This window comes from Simochromis diagramma, unplaced genomic scaffold (genome assembly GCF_900408965.1).
Source record: "Simochromis diagramma unplaced genomic scaffold, fSimDia1.1 OVJJ01000618.1, whole genome shotgun sequence".
Classification (NCBI taxonomy): Eukaryota; Metazoa; Chordata; class Actinopteri; order Cichliformes; family Cichlidae; genus Simochromis; species Simochromis diagramma.
Window position 1 is genome coordinate 7,556,284 of NW_024387423.1, and position 20,739 is coordinate 7,577,022.

At 40.6% G+C, this 20,739-nt stretch overlaps 1 protein-coding gene across 1 annotated transcript; it reads right to left on the minus strand.

Annotated features, from left to right (window-relative positions):
* Positions 1-10,959: 10,959 nt before the first annotated feature.
* On the minus strand, positions 10,960-17,278 carry ncam3 (neural cell adhesion molecule 3). Its single transcript, XM_040012891.1, has 17 exons — positions 17,043-17,278; positions 16,590-16,661; positions 16,233-16,430; positions 15,996-16,130; positions 15,597-15,743; positions 15,345-15,462; positions 14,633-14,787; positions 14,394-14,527; positions 14,076-14,211; positions 13,759-13,926; positions 13,496-13,612; positions 13,245-13,247; positions 12,990-13,117; positions 12,729-12,897; positions 12,350-12,536; positions 12,156-12,260; positions 10,960-12,061 (listed from the first exon to the last, which is right to left on the minus strand). Exons 1-17 carry the CDS (start codon positions 17,104-17,106, stop codon positions 12,019-12,021), a joined length of 2,079 nt encoding a protein of 692 aa, XP_039868825.1. The 5' UTR covers positions 17,107-17,278; the 3' UTR covers positions 10,960-12,018.
* Positions 17,279-20,739: the final 3,461 nt, after the last annotated feature.

The window sequence follows — 20,739 nt, forward strand, 5'->3', positions numbered from 1 at the left end:
AAAAAAAGATAAAGTGGATGTGGGTGTTTGATGTGATTTAGTCAAAGAAAAACATTCAAGCGTAAGTGTGAGTGTAAATGGTGCACAAACGCAATTTTAACATACTAACAGTACTAATAGAACAAATCTCCATAGTGTAATGGAGTTGTGGTTATGAATAATAAAAAAAAAGGGTATGATCCTTTTATAGACGAAAAGTCTGTCAATAAAGATTGATTCATTGATTGATTGAATCATTGATTGAGTGATAAAGTAGATGTTTTTTCTAACTATAGATTTAATATTTACGTCTTTTAGGACTCTAACAAGGGTTACTGGGGAAAAGGCCACATTATTTCATCAAACAATAAAAGTACAAATTCCAATCTTGATACTCACAGTACTGTGCTCTAATTCTACACAAATTAAATGTGTGCAGGAAATGTCATCTCCAAAAGAATATAAAGACTTTACAGATTGAAATGTTTACTTAAAAGCCCAAAAGAATATTTGTCATGTCTCTTGGAGCAATAGTTAAAATCGTGGGGAAATACTGCCATCTAATGATCCATTAGATGGCATCCATCCATCCAACATTGTCGCATGGGAAGTAGTTTCACCTCTGTCGTTATTTGTTCACTTCTCTCTGTGATGATAGTTTTCATTACATATTAACTACAGTGCTTAAGAGTTCTGTGCAGATTCAGTTTTTTCTCTTTGTTTTTAGTTTTCTTCGTTGGTCTAACCATGGACTATAATAATGACCAAGTGTTCACAGATAGAGTTGTGACTGGAGTCCAAAGATATGTAAATGAACTAGCTAACAATAGAAAGCATAGAACATGCCTAATTATTAACAAATATAGTTCAACATTTGACATTTGTTGCACCTTTAAGCATTTTTTGTAGGTCCTGTGTTGAACTTGTTATGAGAGGAAATCAGAAAAAGAAAAAACAGTCGACTGTATCTGTCTTGGTGCTAAGGAGAGATTATAGATGTTGCATTAAAGATTCTTTTTACATTTTTAACGCCCCAAATTGGGATTTTTAGCATTCTTTTGCAGGACAAAGAGCAAGCCACACACTGTTGTCCAGGTTAAAAAAAATGCTTGATTTAAATAATCTTAATTAATCTTTAACAAATGCTTTGCAGCTTTGACTTTCAAAGCTGTTGGCGACCAATCACTGAAGGAGGAAAAATGTCACTGCAGCATATAGTTTGCCATGGCAGCCCAGTGTATAATGCAGGCAACCCGAATCTGACCTGTGAAAATCTAAACCAAATTACTGTCTTAATACTTTTAGGTAACTGAAGTTATACACAGAAAGTGAAGAAACAATCAACAGATTGTATTGGTCAAAACTAAACATATATTCACAAGTCATTTAAATACATATATGGTCATTTTAAAAGAGAGCTACAGTGAAAATGTTCATCAGTAACGGATGCGGTAATCTTGATTCCCTCTCTTCCTCTAACTGATGGATGCAGGTGAGGACCATCTCTTTAATTTGGAGCATTTGCATGCAAGACACTTTATTAATCAGCACAAAACATCAAGTATACAAACTCTGTGTTTGAGTCCCATATAGTCAATTTGTGCCTGCCAGTTTCTTTTTAATAAAACATGAAAAATGAAATATTAAATTGCCTCAAATAAAAGTTTTGGGCAAATTTTGAGCAGGCAATGAAAGAATCGAATCTATATTTGACATTGATTTTAGCAATTTTACAATAGCCCTTTTTAATTTTTATGCCAACATATTTTAGACTAAATAAATAATAACAAAGACTTAATAATAATAACAACAATAATAATACAGATAAATGTTTGGAAGTTAGGCTCAGATGGCCTAGATGCTGGTGGTGGAGATGAAGGTGGCTTGAATGGAGCTTGAGTGATGAGTGAGTGGAGACGGGGAGGAGGTGGGTTGCACAAAGGAGTCTGCGAAGGAGAAAGACAGATGCGCAGTGAGATTTTAAGTACGTGACACGAATGTTGATTGGCCGGGAAAAGGCAGAGAGAAGATGACTGGACTAGCCCAGCGATGACACAAGCAGCTTGACAGCGTGGGAAAGTGGATAAAGCTTAGATTTATTTGGCAGCATATGGGAGCGAGCAGACATTGAACCTTCCCATAAGCTTCATTTAAGAGAAATAGAACTAGGGTGGGGAAAAACCTTGCATTTTATTCAATATATACTGGAAGAAAAAAAAAGATCAGCACTAGGTGGTGAAAAAGACATTTTCTCAGGTTTGCTTCTCTGAAGAGTAAGGTATGCATGTTTCACTTGTCGTTTTCTGGTTGTGACGTTCTGCTCAGCAGTCTGCAACTGTTTACAGAACTGGACTTTATCATTTTTATCACTGTTTAAAGCATGAAGAAAGGAACCAGAACTGCTGTTTACTCTGTTTATACACACAAATTTGGGACAAAAGAGACTTGGACATCAGTTATTTCCTGAGGAAGTTCACTGCTTACATTTCAAAAGACTAACATAAGCTTGCTGTACCAGGAATGATGAAGTAGAGTCTGCATATTACAGCAGTGTATCTTATACCAAGACATATAATTAGAAAACTTGCTGATATGAAATAAATTGCTGGGCTCACTGTGCAGCATTGATTCATCTCGTTTACTCCCCTGCAGTGAACAAATTGAATAAACAACAAAACATTCAGCAGAATTTCCTCCCTGTAGTCACCCTGTTGTCGGGTAGAAGCCTGAGGAGAGGACATTGCTGTCAAAGACAAATAGGGCTACATTCAGAACCACCGTCCTCTCACTGCAAAAATGCAGAGCTCTGGTTCACCCCCAAATCAGACCGTTTTAGTATATTTGACCTCTCTCTTCTTTTGTTGTTTGTAGCCTACAGCATATTAAACAGTTTTCATATTCATCTCTGTGAACTGACCGACCTCATAAGCGAGTGTGGGAACCTCCACCTGTTGCATACTTTCCAGAGTGGATATGCTCTTCAGCATTACTTCTCTGTGTAGCAGAATGAATACTGTATGCAGTACTTTTGTTTGTAATCCAACTACTAACCAATCATATTAGATGGCTCTGCTATAAATAGTAGCTGCCATCTGAGTGTCCCTGAATCGCTCACCTGTTGTTATCCGCATGCGGCCTTTCGGTCACCTGACTTCCCTGGGTGTTACAGTTAGGAGTTGCGTACATGTTGCGACTTCCTCAGCCTGAATTGGCTGTACTTTTGTTGATTGGTGTTACTCATGTTATCACCTGCGGATTATCTTCCTGAAGCCTCCCATCGCTGCTGGTATGTGTTTATTTTGTGTCATTTATTATTTTACTCGGTGGTAAATAAGTGTGTTTATATGCAGTGTTGGGAAGGTTACTTTTAAAATGTATTCCACTACAGATTACAGAATACATGCCCTAAAATGTATTTTGTAAAGTATTCCTTTACGTTACTCAGTGAGAGTAACGTATTCTGATTACTTTGGATTACTTAATATTTTTTCATGCTTTTTACAACTACATGAAAGTACTATTGCTGTGTGATTTATTACTATTACTGAAGGATACTCGCCATACCAATACCAACTAGATTCTTAAATTTTAATATAAAATAAATGAGTAACAGTAGGGTGGACATTAGGTAAGGCTGCACTTTTTGCAGCGATCTCGTATAGAAAACTATTCCGCGTGTATATAAAACAGGTCCGCGGCTCCGAGCATTAGTACAGGGACAGTTACTCATATTTTGTATTTTAAATACGTAACGGTGGTACATGCCGTTACTCCCCAACACTGTTTATTGGCTTCTGCAGAAGCCTCATATGGGCTACTTTGTTAACAAATTGAGCGATGCTGTGTAGGCCTCGGAAGTGTAGGCCTCAGTGGGTGGCTGATAACTTTTATAGCTTGGGCGCCACTGCTTCTCCGGGCTACACTGACAGAAGTGCTGCTGCTTTGCCTTTTCTTTTGGATTTCTTTTTTTGTTTTGTTTTGTTGTTTGTCTGTTCTGTTTGCGTTGTTTGCCGTCTCACTGGAAGTGTTGGGATATGGGAGCCTGTTGATGTGCATGTGAATTGATTGAATTTTTTACTTAGAGCAGTTGGATGTATGACAATTTGGCGTGACACTGTAACCCCCCTAACCCTCCTGGAAATTACGCCCCTGTGAGCAGTTGAAAGTGTAAATGATGACTTTTTGTCAGTGATTGTTTTTTGTTTCCACTGCTGGACAAAACTTGTTATGGTTGTTCCTCCACTCACAGGTGTGGTTTTCAGTGAGAAGCAACAGCAAAACACAAATTAATTTAAAAGGAACAGTAACATGCACTGGTGTTATAAATAAAGTATAAAGGCACTTTCTCCATTTAACCATATATGACAGAGACAAACTCTTACTGTATACGGCGACATCTCTTGATGCATTTCCAGAAGAACTGATGGCCATGCAGGAATACAATCCACCATCAGAGGGCACCACCTCATCAATCATCAACACATTATCCACCACTCGCACACGGCCTGAAGTTGAACTCTGACAGAGAGAAAAAGACAGAAGGTGTTTTTCTGGTCTGAAATCTGACTAAAGCACAGCTGCTTTCGAAATGAAACACAATCAAACCAACCAAAGACATGAAGCATGATGGTAGCACTGCTCTCAGCAATCTTGTTGGTAGCCGTGCAGACGTACTCCTCAAAGTTCTTCCTGACAACAGACTGTATAGTCATCTGGCTGCTGTCTGAGTTGAAGTGATGTCGGGAGGGGTTAAACTGAACAGGCCTGGGTAAGCAATATACAAATACAGTGGGGCAAAAAAGTGTTTAGTCAGCCACCGATTGTGCAAGTTCCCCCACCTAAAATGATGACAGAGGTCAGTAATTTGCACCAGAGGTACACTTCAACTGTGAGAGACAGAATGTGAAAAAAAAAATCCATGAATCCACATGGTAGGATTTGTAAAGAATTTATTCGTAAATCAGGGTGGAAAATAAGTATTTGGTCAATAACAAAAATACAACTCAATACTTTGTAACATAACCTTTGTTGGCAATAACAGAGGTCAAACGTTTACTATAGGTCTTTACCAGGTTTGCACACACAGTAGCTGGTATTTTGGCCCATTCCTCCATGCAGATCTTCTCGAGAGCAGTGATGTTTTGATGCTGTCGCCGAGCAACACGGACTTTCAACTCCCGCCACAGATTTTCTATGGGGTTGAGGTCTGGAGACTGGCTAGGCCACTCCAGGACTTTCAAATGCTTCTTACTGGAGCCACGCCTTTGTTGCCCGGGCGGTGTGTTTTGGATCATTGTCGTGTTGGAAGACCCAGCCTCGTTTCATCTTCAAAGTTCTCACTGATGGAAGGAGGTTTTGGCTCAAAATCTCACGATACATGGCCCCATTCATTCTGTCCTTAACACGGATCAGTCGTCCTGTCCCCTTGGCAGAAAAACAGCCCCATAGCATGATGTTTCCACCCCCATGCTTCACAGTAGGTATGGTGTTCTTGGGATGCAACTCAGTATTCTTCTTCCTCCAAACACGACGAGTTGAGTTTATACAAAAAGTTCTACTTTGGTTTCATCTGACCACATGGCATTCTCCCAATCCTCTGCTGTATCATCCATGTGCTCTCTGGCAAACTTCAGACGGGCCTGGACATGCACTGGCTTCAGCAGCGGAACACGTCTGGCACTGCGGGATTTGATTCCCTGCCGTTGTAATGTGTTACTGATGGTGACCTTTGTTACTTTGGTCCCAGCTCTCTGCAGGTCATTCACCAGGTCCCCCCGTGTGGTTCTGGGATCTTTGCTCACCGTTCTCATGATCATTTTGACCCCACGGGATGAGATCTTGCGTGGAGCCCCAGATCGAGGGAGATTATCAGTGGTCTTGTATGTCTTCCATTTTCTGATGATTGCTCCCACAGTTGATTTTTTCACACCAAGCTGCTTGCCTATTGTAGATTCACTCTTCCCAGTCTGGTGCAGGTCTACAATACTTTTCCTGGTGTCCTTTGAATGCTCTTTGGTCTTGGCCATGGCGGAGTTTGGAGTCTGACTGTTTGAGGCTGTGGACAGGTGTCTTTTATACAGATGATGAGTTCAAACAGGTGCCATTCATACAGGTAACGAGTGGGGGACAGAAAAGCTTCTTACAGAAGACGTTACAGGTCTGTGAGAGCCAGAGATTTTCCTTGTTTGAGGTGACCAAATACTTATTTTCCACCCTAATTTACAAATAAATTCTTTACAAATCCTACCATGTGGATTCATGGATTTTTTTTTTTTTTCACATTCTGTCTCTCACAGTTGAAGTGTACCTCTGGTGCAAATTACTGACCTCTGTCATCATTTTAAGTGGGGGAACTTGCACAATCGGTGGCTGACTAAATACTTTTTTGCCCCACTGTAAATATTATATTATTATGGTGGTTACATGAAAATTGTTCCATGTAAATAATTTCTGAGTAAGGCTGAAAAAACACTGACAGAACAACTTAATGTGACCCAGTTTGGTTGCTGATTTTAAATTGTCCCTCAGGTAAAGTTACTTTTCATGGCAAGCATGCATATATGTTAACTAACTAAAAAGAAAAGAATGAACTGTGTGATTAATTAGATAAGTTTATCTGCACGGTGGCATGGTGGTTAGCACTGTTGCCGCACAGCAAGAAAGTCCTGAGTTCAATTCCAACATCAGGCCGGGATCTTTCTGTGTGGAGTTTGCATGTTCTCCCCATGTTTGCGTGGGTTCCCTCCGGGTACTCCGGCTTCCTCCCAAAGACATGCAGCTTGTGGGGATAGGTTAATTGGATAATCCAAATTGCCTCTAGGTGTGAATGTGCGAGTAAATGTGAGTGCGAATGGTTGTCTGTCCCTGTGTGTTGGCCCTGCGACAGACTGGCGACCTGTCCAGGGTGTACCCCGCCTCTCGCCCTATGACAGCTGGGATAGGCTCCAGCCCCCCCGGCGACCCTGAAAAGGATGAGCGGAAGCGAATGGATGGTGCTTTTCTTTTTCCATTACATGTGGTGTAAATGATATTGACCCACATAATTGTTCTGACATGGTTATACTTGTTTTCCATTTTATGAAAAACAAAAAGTTTACCTGTAGATAGAGAAATAACATAAACATCTGCAGACATTTTTTATTCCATCCTAACCTAACAATTATAAAATTTACCAGAATTGAGTCCTGTTTATTTTGACTTAATTTTTATTTTGGTTGTCATTATATAACACTGTTTTGCCAGCAGCAGATATCAGTGGTTGTTTGTCAAAAAAACATCTCAGAGAAGGGAAAAAAGTGTCTGTTTTAAAGAATGTATTTTTATACAGTGGAGTTTACTGATGGCGACTCGGGAGGTTTTAGTCAAAAGTCAACCCAGATTGTTACAATCTCATTAGTTAAATTTAAATGGAGGAAATTAGTCAAAGAAATGCAGAGTTTGCAAACTGGCACGTAACATCATGTAGCATTACCGTAAGTTGTTTGTTGGAGTATTTTTGGGTCTTATCTCGGCCTCTACTATTGACAGAAGTTCTTTCTTTTGTTTGGCAGCCGCCTTGGGGAGATGATGAAAGGAAAACAGGGGACTTAACAAATAAACACATTTGGTAAACCAATTTTCTTCACCACACTCTCACACGTTGTAAACATATCAGATCTACCCAGATAGATAACAACGTCCGCTGCACACACACACACAACAACAGGCCAGCATCTATGGGACTGATAAACTTCTTATTAACAGTGCAGACTTTCGGACTTCCTCAAAGAGATTCTGGCAAACTGTCAGGCGACTCGGGAGGGGAAAGCGGTGTTCTACCTGCACTGTGTACAGTGCGGGTGGAGTGCTGCTGACTTCGACTGAGAAAATTGCCAGGCAGTGGAAGGAATACTTCGAGGACCTCCTCAATCCCACTGGCATGTCTTCCGTGGTGGAAGCAGAATCTGGGGACGAAGGGGATAACCCGCCAATCTCTGGGGGCGAGGTCACTGAGGCAGTTAAACAACTCCTTGGTGGCAGAGCCCCTGGGGTGGACGGGGTCCACCCCGAGTTCCTGAAGGCTCTGGATGTTGTAGGGCTGTCTTGGTTGACACACCTCTACAATGTTGCATGGAGATCAGGGGCAGTACCCCTGAAGTGGTGGGAATGAGAATCAGCACCTTCAAATCTGAGGCTATGGTCCTCAGCCGGAAAAGGGGGGAGTACCCACTGCGGGTCGGGGATGAGTTCCTGCCCCAAAGTGGAGGAGTTTAAGTATCTCAGGGTCTTGTTCCCGAGTGACGGGAGAAAGGAGCCGGAGATTGACAGATGGATTGGTGCAGCGGACGCAGTGATGCGGACGCTGTACTGGTCTGTTGTGGTGAGGAGAGAGCTGAGTGTAAAAGTGAACCTCTCAATTTACTGGTGAATCTACGTCCCTACCCTCACCTATGGCCACGAGCTGTGGGTAGTGACCGAAAGAAAGAGATCGCGAATACAAGCGGCAGAAATGAGCTTCCTCCGAAGGGTGGCTGGCCTCTCCCTTAGAGATAGGGTGAGAAGTTCGGCCATTTGGAAGGGGCTGGGAGTAGAGCCGCTGCTCCTCCACATCGAAAGGAGCCAGTTGAGGTGGTTCGGGCATCTGACAAGGATGCCTCCTGGGCACCTCCTGGGTGAGGTTTTCCGGGCATGTCCCACTGGGAGGAGGCCCTGGGGCAGACCCAGGACATGCTGGAGAGATTATATCTCTCGGCTGGCCTGGAAAGGTCTTGGTGTTCCCCCGGACAAGCTGGAGGAGGTCGCTGGGGAGAGGGAGGTCTGGGCTTCTCTGCTTGGGTTGCTGCCCCCGCGACCCGGCCCTGGATAAGTGGAAGAAAATGGATGGATGGATGGATGGATGGACAGTTCTACTATATAAAGGATAAAATATATGTTAATTGTTCCTGAAAGTAAGAAATTATTGTGCAATCAGCCAAAACACAATCTATAAAAAAGTTACATAAATAAGATAGCTTTAAAAAAATGCTCAAAAGAAAATAGTTAAATTATTTAGATATAGATGAAATAAAGTAAAACAAAGGAGCTAAAAAAACCAAACACCCCCCCCCCCCCCGCCCACAGAAATCGAATCATAAGACATTAAAATGGTAACTTCAATGTTCAGTGTAAATTGCTGAAGAATAAAGTCAATGTATACAGTCTTCCATTTCAGCCTGTTGTTAATGTGGATGTTCAGGCATCTATACTGCACCATATCAACATCCTGGCCCGAGATAGACAGGTCAAGGTCAAGTGGATTTATTGTCATTCCAACCATGTGCAGTGGTACAGTACACAGTGAAACGAGACAACCTTCCTCCAAGACCCTGGTGCTACATATGACATATAACACACAATCAACGCAGGACTACATAAAGTGCAATGTGCAAAAAATGCAAAAACAAAACAAAGACAGAACAGAACGTTACAGACACAAGACAGTGCAGACACAACTGCAATAGAAATGACTGAGCATTGTGCAAAAAGTAACTTGGTGTATGAAGGTGTGCTGTCTGTGTGTGTATGAAATTGTGCAGATAAGTGCTTGGTAGTGACGTGTATGAGGGTATGGGTGTGTGTGTGTGTCAGTCCAGTCACTGAGTGTTCAGGAGTCTAACAGCCTGGGGGAAGAAACTGTTTGTCAGTCTGACAGTGAGGGCCCGAATGCTCCGGTACCTCTTGTCAGAAGGCAGCAGGGCGAAGAGTGTGTGTGAGGGTTTCTCCAAAATGCCTGTGGCTTTGCGGATGTAGCTGGAGCGATAAGTGTCTGTTATGGAGGAAAGAGAGGCTCCAGTGCTGTTCTCATCTGTTCTCACTATCTTTTGTAGGGTGTTGCGATCCGATACAGTGCAGTTATCATCAGACCAGACAGTGATGCAGCTGCTCAGGACGCTCTCGATAGTCCCTCTGTAAAAGTATGAGTTTTCAGTGCTTTTTCACTTTCAGAAGCAGAAGCTTTCACTGAGTTAGTGCAGAGCTGTACTGACAGTTTGAGGTGTCTGAGGTGAACAGGAATAGAGACAGCATAGCCGCTCACCACTATATAAAACAAAGCACTGTGGCCTGCCTGTCAGGTGGTGTGTAATCTTAGACATGATGGGCCATTCTCACATTGTACAGAAAAAACTGCCATCAGTCATAACTGTGGTCAATCTCATTTTATAGTACATGAAAGAAGAAATTCAGATTAGCAGCCACATCATACTCATGCTGATCACACTCACTATTACACAGCACTGCATCTGCAGATAGACTTTTTTCTTTGTTTTCTAGTCCTGATGTTTTCTTCAGAAGTCAACAGATGTTTATGTGACTGGAGTTTATCACATCCTAAACATCCAAACATGAAGAAAGCAACTGAGACTACAGTTTAACTCTGTTTATACACAGCTGGATTTCGAGAAAGATAAAAAGTTGGTATCAAAAAAGTTGCTTGGATATCAAAATACCAACATTAGCTCAGCATACCACGACTGAACAATAAGGTTTTTAATGCTGTAGTCATGTGAGTTATAGTACATAGTACATCTTGCTTACTTGAAGGATTTAAGTCAGAAATCCATTCAGCACAACTGGAGTCAATACTTGGTTGATCTGGAATTAAAAACTGCTAAATAAATGTTGTGTTCAGTGACTGTAGAAGCTTTTGGTTTCATTTTTGTAAAGTGGGAGGAAGCGGAGACATGTCATCATTCTTTTTATACATTTACATTAAATTTGAACATGGCGCTCAGTGAGCTGTGGAAACGCAGTCATTTCCATGCAGGGCTTTTTTTTAATGGAACATATTATATTCTTAAACTCTCTAAATATAGTAGTCAGGTGTTATATGTAACTGTGATAGGCTTAGTCAATAAAGAAAAAACTGGTTTTCTCAGTGTTCATAGTTTTACTGTATGAGATAATTACACCAGGAAAAAGGGAAAAACATTCATTTGGTGAGTAAAAGAGACATACAGCTGCTTTCCAAGTCAAAGTTTTTTATAAAACACAAAGAGAAAGAAGTAACATGTATTTACAAGAATGTACAGTGAAAAATATAATATAAAAATAAACATGCATTGCCTTCAAAAATTCGAAGATACTTCAAATAAATTGTCGTTTGAACAGCTTGCGTCCTGTAATCATTAATTTGGTCATAAATACAAAAATGAGTTACATCAATCAGTTTTGTGTCTAGCAACCATATCATACATGTCGGCTATTATTACAGGTACTTTAAAGAGGGATCTCATTTTAAGGTCCCCTAAGTGGTCAGTGATACTAGCAGAGCTTCAAAACTTTTCCTAAAAAAGTGCTTGAGAACAAAACTGGCTAAAACGTCCAATTATGTTTTTCATTTTTACAACATTTCTCATTTAGTCACGGTACGGCTTTTAAACCCAATAAATACCAACACAAATTAGCATACTTTAAATTAAGGTTGGTTATGTGTAGGTTTAGTATATATTGCCCTTTAAATAGTCCACATGGTAAAGTTGTCATATTTGGTGTTACATTAATAAGATATTTTGTCATAGACATAAGTTAGTAGAGCTGCCACAGTGCAGTAATAATAAAAAGTTAGTAACAAAAACCAAAATGAACTAGGTCCTCACGTCTGTGTAACATTCAAATGTGAAAGGCAAACCTTTGTTGTGTCTTTATGATTTTTTTTCATAAATCAAGTGTAAAGTTAGAAAGTAACAACAATGGTTTTAGCCTGTAAACCACAGACATGAGGATTACCCTGTAAAAGCAGACAAAGTAACAAAAAAACTTTCTGCTAATCTCCTGTCTGCAGTCGCGTATCAATCAGGTCAGCTAGAAGCTTGAGGAGAGGACGGTGCTGTCACGAGAGGCTGCACAAAGAATCGCTGTCCTCTGACTGAAACCGTTCAGAGGTTTGGGTCAGGCCAAAGTCAGCCAGTCCCCTACGGAGTGTTAAAATGTTTGCCCTTTCCCGTGGCACCTATCATTACTTCACTTCTTCTTTTGTTGTTTGTAAAGTACATGAAATCTTCCCGTCTTTGTTTTCTTGTCTCATGCATTAATGCTGGGCAGGTCTCTATCAGGTTGGGTTTTCCTGCGAGACAAAAAGAATTAGTCGGTGAGATTCTCAATGCATGTTTATGACATATCTGTGTAGATTTACAGTGTGTGGGAGAAAATAAACGTACTCATTCTTGGTGAGTGGGGCCTTGTCACATTTCCCTTCCTTGAGTGGGACCCCCACCTGTTGCATACTGCTTTTCAGAGTGGACATGCCCTTCAGCTTTACTTCTCTGCAGACAAAACACATAAATATATGAGTTATGATCATGGAAATATATGATATAAGCTTCATCTCCTCCAGGTTATTCCAAACACTTACCCCTTTTCACCTCCTTCCTCCAGCTTTTTGATTCCTGGAACTTTCTGCCCAAAGAGCTTCACGGCAATGCACATGAGCAGGCCGCAGTGGTTTCTGTAGCAGCAGGTGGCATCGACAGCAATGAATACCACCAGGAAGATGATCATGACGATGCCAACCACAGCGCCTTTGGTCATGCCGCTCTTGGCTGGTGGGAGAGAGGAAAAAGTCTCAATGTGCAAACAGAAAACATTAAACATCTTTATTCTGACAAGAAAATTCTATTATTCGGGTAGATCTGCTGTGATTTTGTATGAGTGTCAGTTTTTCAATGTATAAATTACACTCTAAGAATAACTTCTAGCTCCGTATATGCTGCAGAGCTCAAGAGGCCACATACCAGACTGTTCTGCGATGGTGAAGTTGAATGTGGCAGGTATGGAGGAACCGTTGGCATTGACTGCTGAGACTTCCAGCTGATAGTTTGAGCCAAAAGCCAAGTCTTTGAGGGAAACAGAGTCAGCATCAGGTGGCATCTGCAGTTCCTTCCACTCAGCCTCTTCTTTATCCTGGTTAAAGACAGCAGAGCAACCAAAGGACTTAATCAAGGGAAATGGGTTGATGGAGACAAACACAAAGACAGGCTCATGCTGTCTCTTACCTGTCTGTATCGAACATTAAACTGCAACACAGGGCTGCCACCATCTACCGTGTGTTTAAGAGGGACAGAGAAGGTGTTGCTCTCTATTTTCATCTCATCAGAGGATAGAACTGGACTGTCAGGTTCACCTGTGGGAACGACGCAAGAAAAACACGAAGAATTCATAACAATATTTAAAACCTGATCACTGCATTTGACTGATTTAGTTAAACTAGCATGTCAGGTTAGTTTAGCAAAAAACTTTGAGAACTTTACCTTCTGAGGATGGATGACGGTGGATTACATCATGTGATGAACAGCGCGAGTGAATATCAGGAGACGGAAGAAGATGACGTGGAAAAGAAAAAGTAATGATGGCAGATAAGGATGTAGTACCACAAAAACATCAGCAAGCATCCTGCACAGTGTGAACCAGTAATTCATTCACTCCTATTTAAATTTATGGAATGAATTAGAGATATAATGTATGCTTTAACTAATATGTTGGTAATGTGTGAAGAACTTACGGATTCCCTGTGTGTGGACATTGTGTGTCTCAGAGAACTTTCCACGTCCCACTGCATTCAGTGCAGAGAGACGTACTGTGTACGAAGTGTACGGCTTGAGGTTGATAACAAGAGGATCTACAAAAAAACACACAAACAGCATCAGATACTGCACATATTCAAGTCTTACTACTCATTCATTCATTCATAAAACTTTTACTTGTGAGCAGGTGAAAGTGTAAATGATGACTGATGCATATACACACAAAGAGGAGGTGTTTTACCTGTAGCCGGGACGGTGTTCTCCTTCCACTGCTCTGTGGGTTTTTCTTTCCACTGCAGGACAAAACTTGTGATGGGTGTTCCTCCACTCACAGGTGTGGTTTTCAGTGAGAAGTGGACTGAAGCTGGACCCGCAGAGACTGACAGGTAGAGAGGTGGACCGGGCTGAGCTGAAGTTAGGGTGTAAAATGAAAAAAATGAAAAAGGGAACAGCAAAACACAAATTAATATAAAAGAAACAGAACATGCACTGGTGTTATAAATAAAGTATAAAGGCACTTTCTCCATTTAACCATATATGACAGAGACAAACTCTTACTGTATACGGCGACATCTCTTGATGCATTTCCAGAAGAACTGATGGCCATGCAGGAATACAATCCACCATCAGAGGGCACCACCTCATCAATCATCAACACATTATCCACCACTCGCACACGGCCTGAAGTTGAACTCTGACAGAGAGAAAAAGCCAGAAGGTAAAAACATTTTAAAAAACATTACATATATTTAACCATATAACATTATGGGCTCTATCAAATTTTTCAATTCAGGATTAGTGCTTACATATAGGTCCTTGAATTCAGCTACACAATTTGCTGTTTGAATCTAAGTATTTATGTTTATACAGTCTTACCAGTGTTTGTCCATTTTGCTTGTTGAGCCAGTGTAATTCAGGGTGGGGATGGCCGGTCACATTACAGGACACAGATACAGCCTCACCCACCAACACACGCTGCTGCTCTGCTGAGACAAACACCTCGGGGGCCTCTGAAATGAAACACATCAATGATTGTGACACAAACTGCTGAAACAAGATTTAAAAAGAGTTTTTCTAGCACAGCTGTTTTTAAAGTGAAACACAATCAAACCAACCAAAGACATGAAGCATGATGGTAGCGCTGCTCTCAGCAATCTTGTTGGTGGCCGTGCAGACGTACTCCCCAAAGTCCTCCCTCACAACAGACTGTATAGTCAGCTGGCTGCTGTCTGAGTTGAAGTGATGTCGGGAGGGGTTAAACTCCACAGGCCTGGAAAAAATGAAATAAATAGAAAATTGCTTATTTTTTTCATGTTAATATGCTATGCAATATGAGATAGTGAGACTGTTTAGATATCAGGAATGGAGAAAACGAGGCCAGGAGAGGGAGACAGAGATAAAGCTGGAAATCAAAACTGAGCGAGTCCAAGGAACACACACACACAGCCCCCTTAGACACGTGCACTCTGCTCCACCCGCTGATGCACAGTGTAGATGTCACGCTACATTAGTGACGGAGAGCGTCAGGGGGACTAGTCCAAACATCAACACAACGTGACCCAGTTTCTTTGCTGATTGTACATTTTCCCTCAGCTATGGTGGTAATTAAAACCAATAAAAACAACAACAACAACATTATTTACATTTTGTGACAAGCATGCATATATGTGAATTAAATAAAAAGGAAAGGATGAACTGTGTGAAAAATCAGACAAGTTTATCTTTAGAGGTTTTGTGATGCTGTTAGAGAGAGGGATGCAACGTGCTCAGATCGTGTTCAGCCCATACATTTGATTTTTATTATTAAATCATAAAATGTGGTCTTACATGGTCCAGGTGATGTTGGGTTGTGGCAGACCGTCCACCAAACACAACAAAGAGACGTTAGTTTCAGGTCCAGCCAACACTTTCTTCACCTCTTCTCTCAGTCTCACAGTCGGGGGAGCTGCAGGAGAGGGTTGAGTTTCAGTACATTTTCAGGTGTTTTTTTTTGTTTGTTAATCTCATTCTAAAACTCAATGAGGAAGTGATGATAATAATTCAGCCTCATGAATGTGTTGGTGCAAAACAGTCACTTACCATTGACAACAACAGAAACAGAGAGTTCCACAAAGATTGACGGCCTCCCTCTGATCTGAGCTCTGCACACGTATGTCCCAGCATCCTCTCTCTTCACCTTTTCAATACTGAGCGTGTTATCAGACTGCTTACGCATATGCCCTCCCACTGAAGCAAGAGAAGAAAGGCAGAAAAAATTAACTAAAAACTATTTTGATGCAGAAATATTGATTAGAGCAGCTTTGGCTATGATAGTCATACACTAACTTTTGCTTATTACGACTCTAAAGTTTACAGGAGAGTTTGCTTGGGAAACTGAATGTTCACAAAAGGTTCACAAAACGCTCTTTTTAAATCACAAAGCAAGCCTTCATATTGCAGGGTAGCATCAGGTCCTATGTTCCCATTTTTTGCTCTTACCATTAGAGATTTCTTGCTGGTTCTTAAACCACTGAACATCCACCTGTGGCTGTCCAGTCACCAGGCAGGGTACCAGCCCATCTGTACCCTCCAGAAACTCATGGTAGGTCTTAGTGCTTCCAAAGGATGGCCCATCTGACAGAAAAGGAAAAGATTAAGGATAAAGCAACAAGTCCTAGCATACATATTACTGAGTTTAAAGTTTAAATGGAAAAAGTGTCGCCAGCTGTTACGTACCATAAACAAACAGCTGTATCTGAACATTATCTTTATGTCCGCTGTCAAAATCGCAGTGGCAGGTGTACCTGCCAGCATCCTGCATTGTAGCCTTCTTAATTACCAATTTTGCAGAGGCCTCGTCCAACTTATTCACAATCTCTTCATCATCTATGTCCTCCCCATCCTTTTGCCAGGTTATGTCTCCCTCTGCTCCAGCTGAGAGGAGAGACAAGAAGAAGGTCAAAAAGAAAAAGAAAGGGGAAAAAAATATAATTTGTAGCCTTATTTTAATACCTTCACAAGAGTATAAAGCTGGATTGCAAAATATGTTCATGCTGAATCGTTTCAATTAGATAAGAAATATAAACGACTCACCTTTACACAACAGCAAGATCTCATCTCCAACTTTAAAATCTAGTTTAGTGGAAATGATGCTCATTTTAGCATCTGGAGGAGAAGACAGGAGAGGAGATTGGTTTTAGTCTGGGATGTTTTTCCTCTCTTTGGAAGAAGAAGAACACAGAGCAACATCTCATCCAAAACAAACACACTAACAATGTTGTTCCTAAATCACCTATCAGGACTTTTTAGTTCATTGTTAAACATTTAACAGACAGCAGTTGAATGACATGCACAACACATCTCTCCCCAGTTATACCAGTTTAAACACTCCAACGCTCTGTGGATGTGTCTCTCAACAAAGCATAGTTTTCTTGAATAATTTCATCCTTACACTTCACAGTTTTCATAGACCACAGTCTCAGTTTTCCCACTCTGACAACTCTGCATTTCCACTTCAAAATCATTAAAAGCATCAGCAGATCTTACCTATGCTGTCCATCAGCTGCAGGAGCAGCAAGGCCAATGTCAGGATGCGAGTTGGTTGGTTCATCTTGCTCACCTGTCTGCAGATTACCGATCTTTCAAACGACAACTGTGCTGTCAGCAAGTCAGATCAAATTCAGAAAAATCAGCTAGTCAAAAAATAAATCTGTCTGAGTATGAAACTGACAGGCAAACACCTGTATCCTATCCACCGAGCACCACTCTGAGAGAAACAGGGTCTATGTCAGTGGTTATATAGGGGCACAAGGGCAAAAGAGATGAGAGGAAATGAGGAGGAGGAGGCGGGGAACAGACTTCTGGTCTCTCATCCCTCCTAAAACTCCAGCAGAGTCACTTTGGGTCATTCAGGAAGAAAACTGGGATGTGGTGAGTGAATGACGTCATTGCTCCTCTCATCTTTTCCTTAATCTCTCTCTTTTTGTTTTGCTCAAAATGGTCCCCTTACGTTCTATTATCTTTATCTCTTTTGTTCATTTTTTTCACCGCATTCTGCTTTGCTCCCCTCCAGTTTCTCGGCCAGTTCAATTCAATTCGGCACGCTCTATCAGCGCATAGGTCACGTGAGCAGTTGAAAATGTGTGACACAGAAAAGCTCAATTTAATAGGTAATCCATGAATGTGCATCAAGAATGGGAAAAATTGCAATTATAGTAGATTTGCTTGTTTATATGTTTGTAAGTTCATTTCATGTGACTGCCTACACTGTAAGAACAAGTCCTAATATAAAAGTATTTTACAGTTTTGTTCTGTTCTTCTAGAATATCATTAAATTTACATCAATAGACTGTGATTTCACATTTCAAATGTAAATTAATGTAAAATCACTGTAATGTAATAAAACATAATGTCCTTGTTTTTTAAATGTATTTGTCTGTACATATGCATATTTAGATTGTTAAAATACATTCACAAATGTATCATGATTGCACAAATATTTGTCCGTTATGTGAAGGATTGAACTGTTAAATTCAAATGTAATGCTATGGAAAAATATATAACATGATTCCTATAAACTTTGTTTACATCAAATAATAATTGTTATTGCTATATAGGGCGATCGTGGCTCAAGAGTTGGCAGTTCGCCTTGTAATCGGAAGGTTGCCGGTTCGAGCTGTCAGTCTGTCCCAGGGCATGAAATCCACTATTATTTAAACCAACTGTTAACTGTATATTTCTGTACATTTAAGTATTATTATTCATATTGCCGCATTCATTGACCTTGTTTATAGGTAATTTCATTGTTTGATCACATTAAAATGTTCCTAATTTAATGTTTAAAAGCACTTGAAAAAGGCAAAATCCCATATAAAATTAGGGCAACAAACTGTATTGTCATTACTGAAAATAACTGTATTTTTATGGGAAAGTTATTTTCTGTTATTTCATGGTATTATTTTGGCGCCCCAGCTGCCAGAATATTACTGTTTTTCTAGGATTTCTTTTTAACAGTGTATGTTTGCCAGTATTGTTGGGTTGGCCTGTTTTAATTCATATTTATCTTCTTTTCTATCTTTTCATTTGCACTTTTTTTTAACACTGCAAAACAACATTTTTCTTCAGAATAAACAATGTGCACAAATTAGGTACGGTATTTACATTGCATATATCGCTAAATATACCTCTACATCACATCAGTGTGTGTATGTGCATGCACTGTCCTTCAGTTTGCATTGTGTAAGGACACAATCGTTATCTCATTTTATGGGAATATTTGTATTATTCTCATTACTGAGGAGGCATTAGGTTCTTTAAAATCTGGAGTTCAAAAGTTACATTTGCTAAAGTTCACGTTCCCCCTCTCTCGCTCCCTCTCTCTCACCTTCTCCACCCTGTTCCCTCCTTGTCCCTTCAGGCTGCCGGATGAAAGTGAGGGGAGGCAGCCCTCAAGGGAAAGAAGAGATGGAGAAAGATATTTTTATCATTCCATCGTTTGTTCCTCTCATTTAAAGAGGGTCACATTCTTCTCAAGAAAGCGCACCAGACTGCACATACAGCATGGCAACGCTCGCATTCACAGACATTTTACATCCTGCAGGAAGCTGAGATCAACAAACCACAGTGATGCCCATTCTGCTGCAAAGAAAACAATTTCTTAACTTTGCAAAACAGCTCGTATTCTGGGATCGCCTTTGGTAGTGTTAATTGTTGGCTACATTTGATCACAGACCTTGAAAAAAAAAAGCTTTTGTTTGAGATGTGAAAGCGACGTCAAATCAAAGGAGCGAAGTGTATACAGTGACGAGGTGACATAAATGTTGTGTTTTCACGGGAGAATGGTTTTTTTCTCTTGTCACTCTCAAAATGAGACATGCCACTGAGCAAGCGTGTGCTACTCACATCAGATTAAAGCAAGAATAAACAATCAGCAGTAATCAATGAAAAGCAAAATGATGTAGGTGCTTTTATATGCATTGTACTACATGCTCTGTGAATCTATCGTGGTCTGTTAAGTTACTGCTGAATCAGTGATCCTGTTCTTAACAACTTCTGATATATCAAAATGTAAATGCAGTGCCTTTCATGAGAACTGATTAATGTTGTTGAGGATTATCTTTAAATCTTATCAGGGTTTAAAATTGTGCATTGTTAAAGGTGTGCAAAGAGTCCTGGCTCCCCACTGAAGCATTTTTAGACCATTTTTTAATGCAGTTATGTTTCAATAAGGCTTGCTTTAAGTGTTCTAACCATCTTTGTGCCTGTGCCCATTTTTAATGTGTTAATTTATTTTGATGTCAGCAAGAATTAGATATGATCTTTGGGATCCAGCCACTGCATCTATAGTGGGTGGATTTAACTATCTATTGCTAACCAAAGTCAGTACAACATTAGTTCATAACTTAGTCCAAATTGGTCACTCTTGGTTTCAAAAAAACAACACGATTGTTTACATCACCATAAATGTGCTAAATTCAAGTGTTGGTCGGCCACATAATCCCATATACTACATGGTTGCCATGTATATGGGACAAAATAGCAAAGACTGTTCGGGCCACACTGTTTGTTTGAGCTACTCAGTCAGGGAAACCCATGCCTTGAAACTCTTGGTGTACAGTGTTTGTGCTGATGTTCATGTCAGAGGAGCTTGGAGCTCTGCAGTTATTGAGGCAGTGGAGCGCTGCTGACTTTTATGCGCTATGTATCTCAGTGCTCAGAGACTCACTCTGTAACTTCACATTATCTGCCACTTTGTGCCTGAGATTATTGCAGTGGTGGATCCTATTGCAGTACTGTGCTGAACTACAGTGAGCTCTTTAGAACGATCCACTATTTCACAAATGTTTGTTCAGGTCCACTGCACGACTAGGTGCTTGATTTCATACACAAGTGGAAATGCGACTGAAAATACTTGGATTCAAAAACTGAGAGACCGTGTCGTCCAATACTTTTGTCCACCGAGTGTCGTGGAATCCACTATGACAAAATCAAACACAGTAACTAGCAATAGGGAACACTTTACATCTCTTTTGATCATAACCATAAAGATCGTAATGATGATCAGTGTTATGAACTTAAACGTGTAAAAGTGTACACACATGCACGCATACAGTTTATGCCACTGTGTTTCATCTATGTGATGTTAGTCAAGTCTTGTTCCTTTGGGTCCTATCACTTCCACTGGCCAACTGCCAGCCAGCCTCTCCTTCTTTCCCTTTGATAGCCTATCAGTATCTCCACACCA

Bases quoted from the DNA above. Each gene is read 5' to 3' on its own strand.
- ncam3 (XM_040012891.1), bottom strand. From the start codon at position 17,106: ATGAACCAACCAACTCGCATCCTGACATTGGCCTTGCTGCTCCTGCAG. The intron at 15,463-15,596 runs GTAAGTGACTGT...CCTCTCCTGCAG, and splicing joins TGTTTCTGTTGTTGTCAATG to CTCCCCCGACTGTGAGACTG. The intron at 14,788-15,344 runs GTAAGACCACAT...CATTTTTTCCAG, and splicing joins CCCAACATCACCTGGACCAT to GCCTGTGGAGTTTAACCCCT.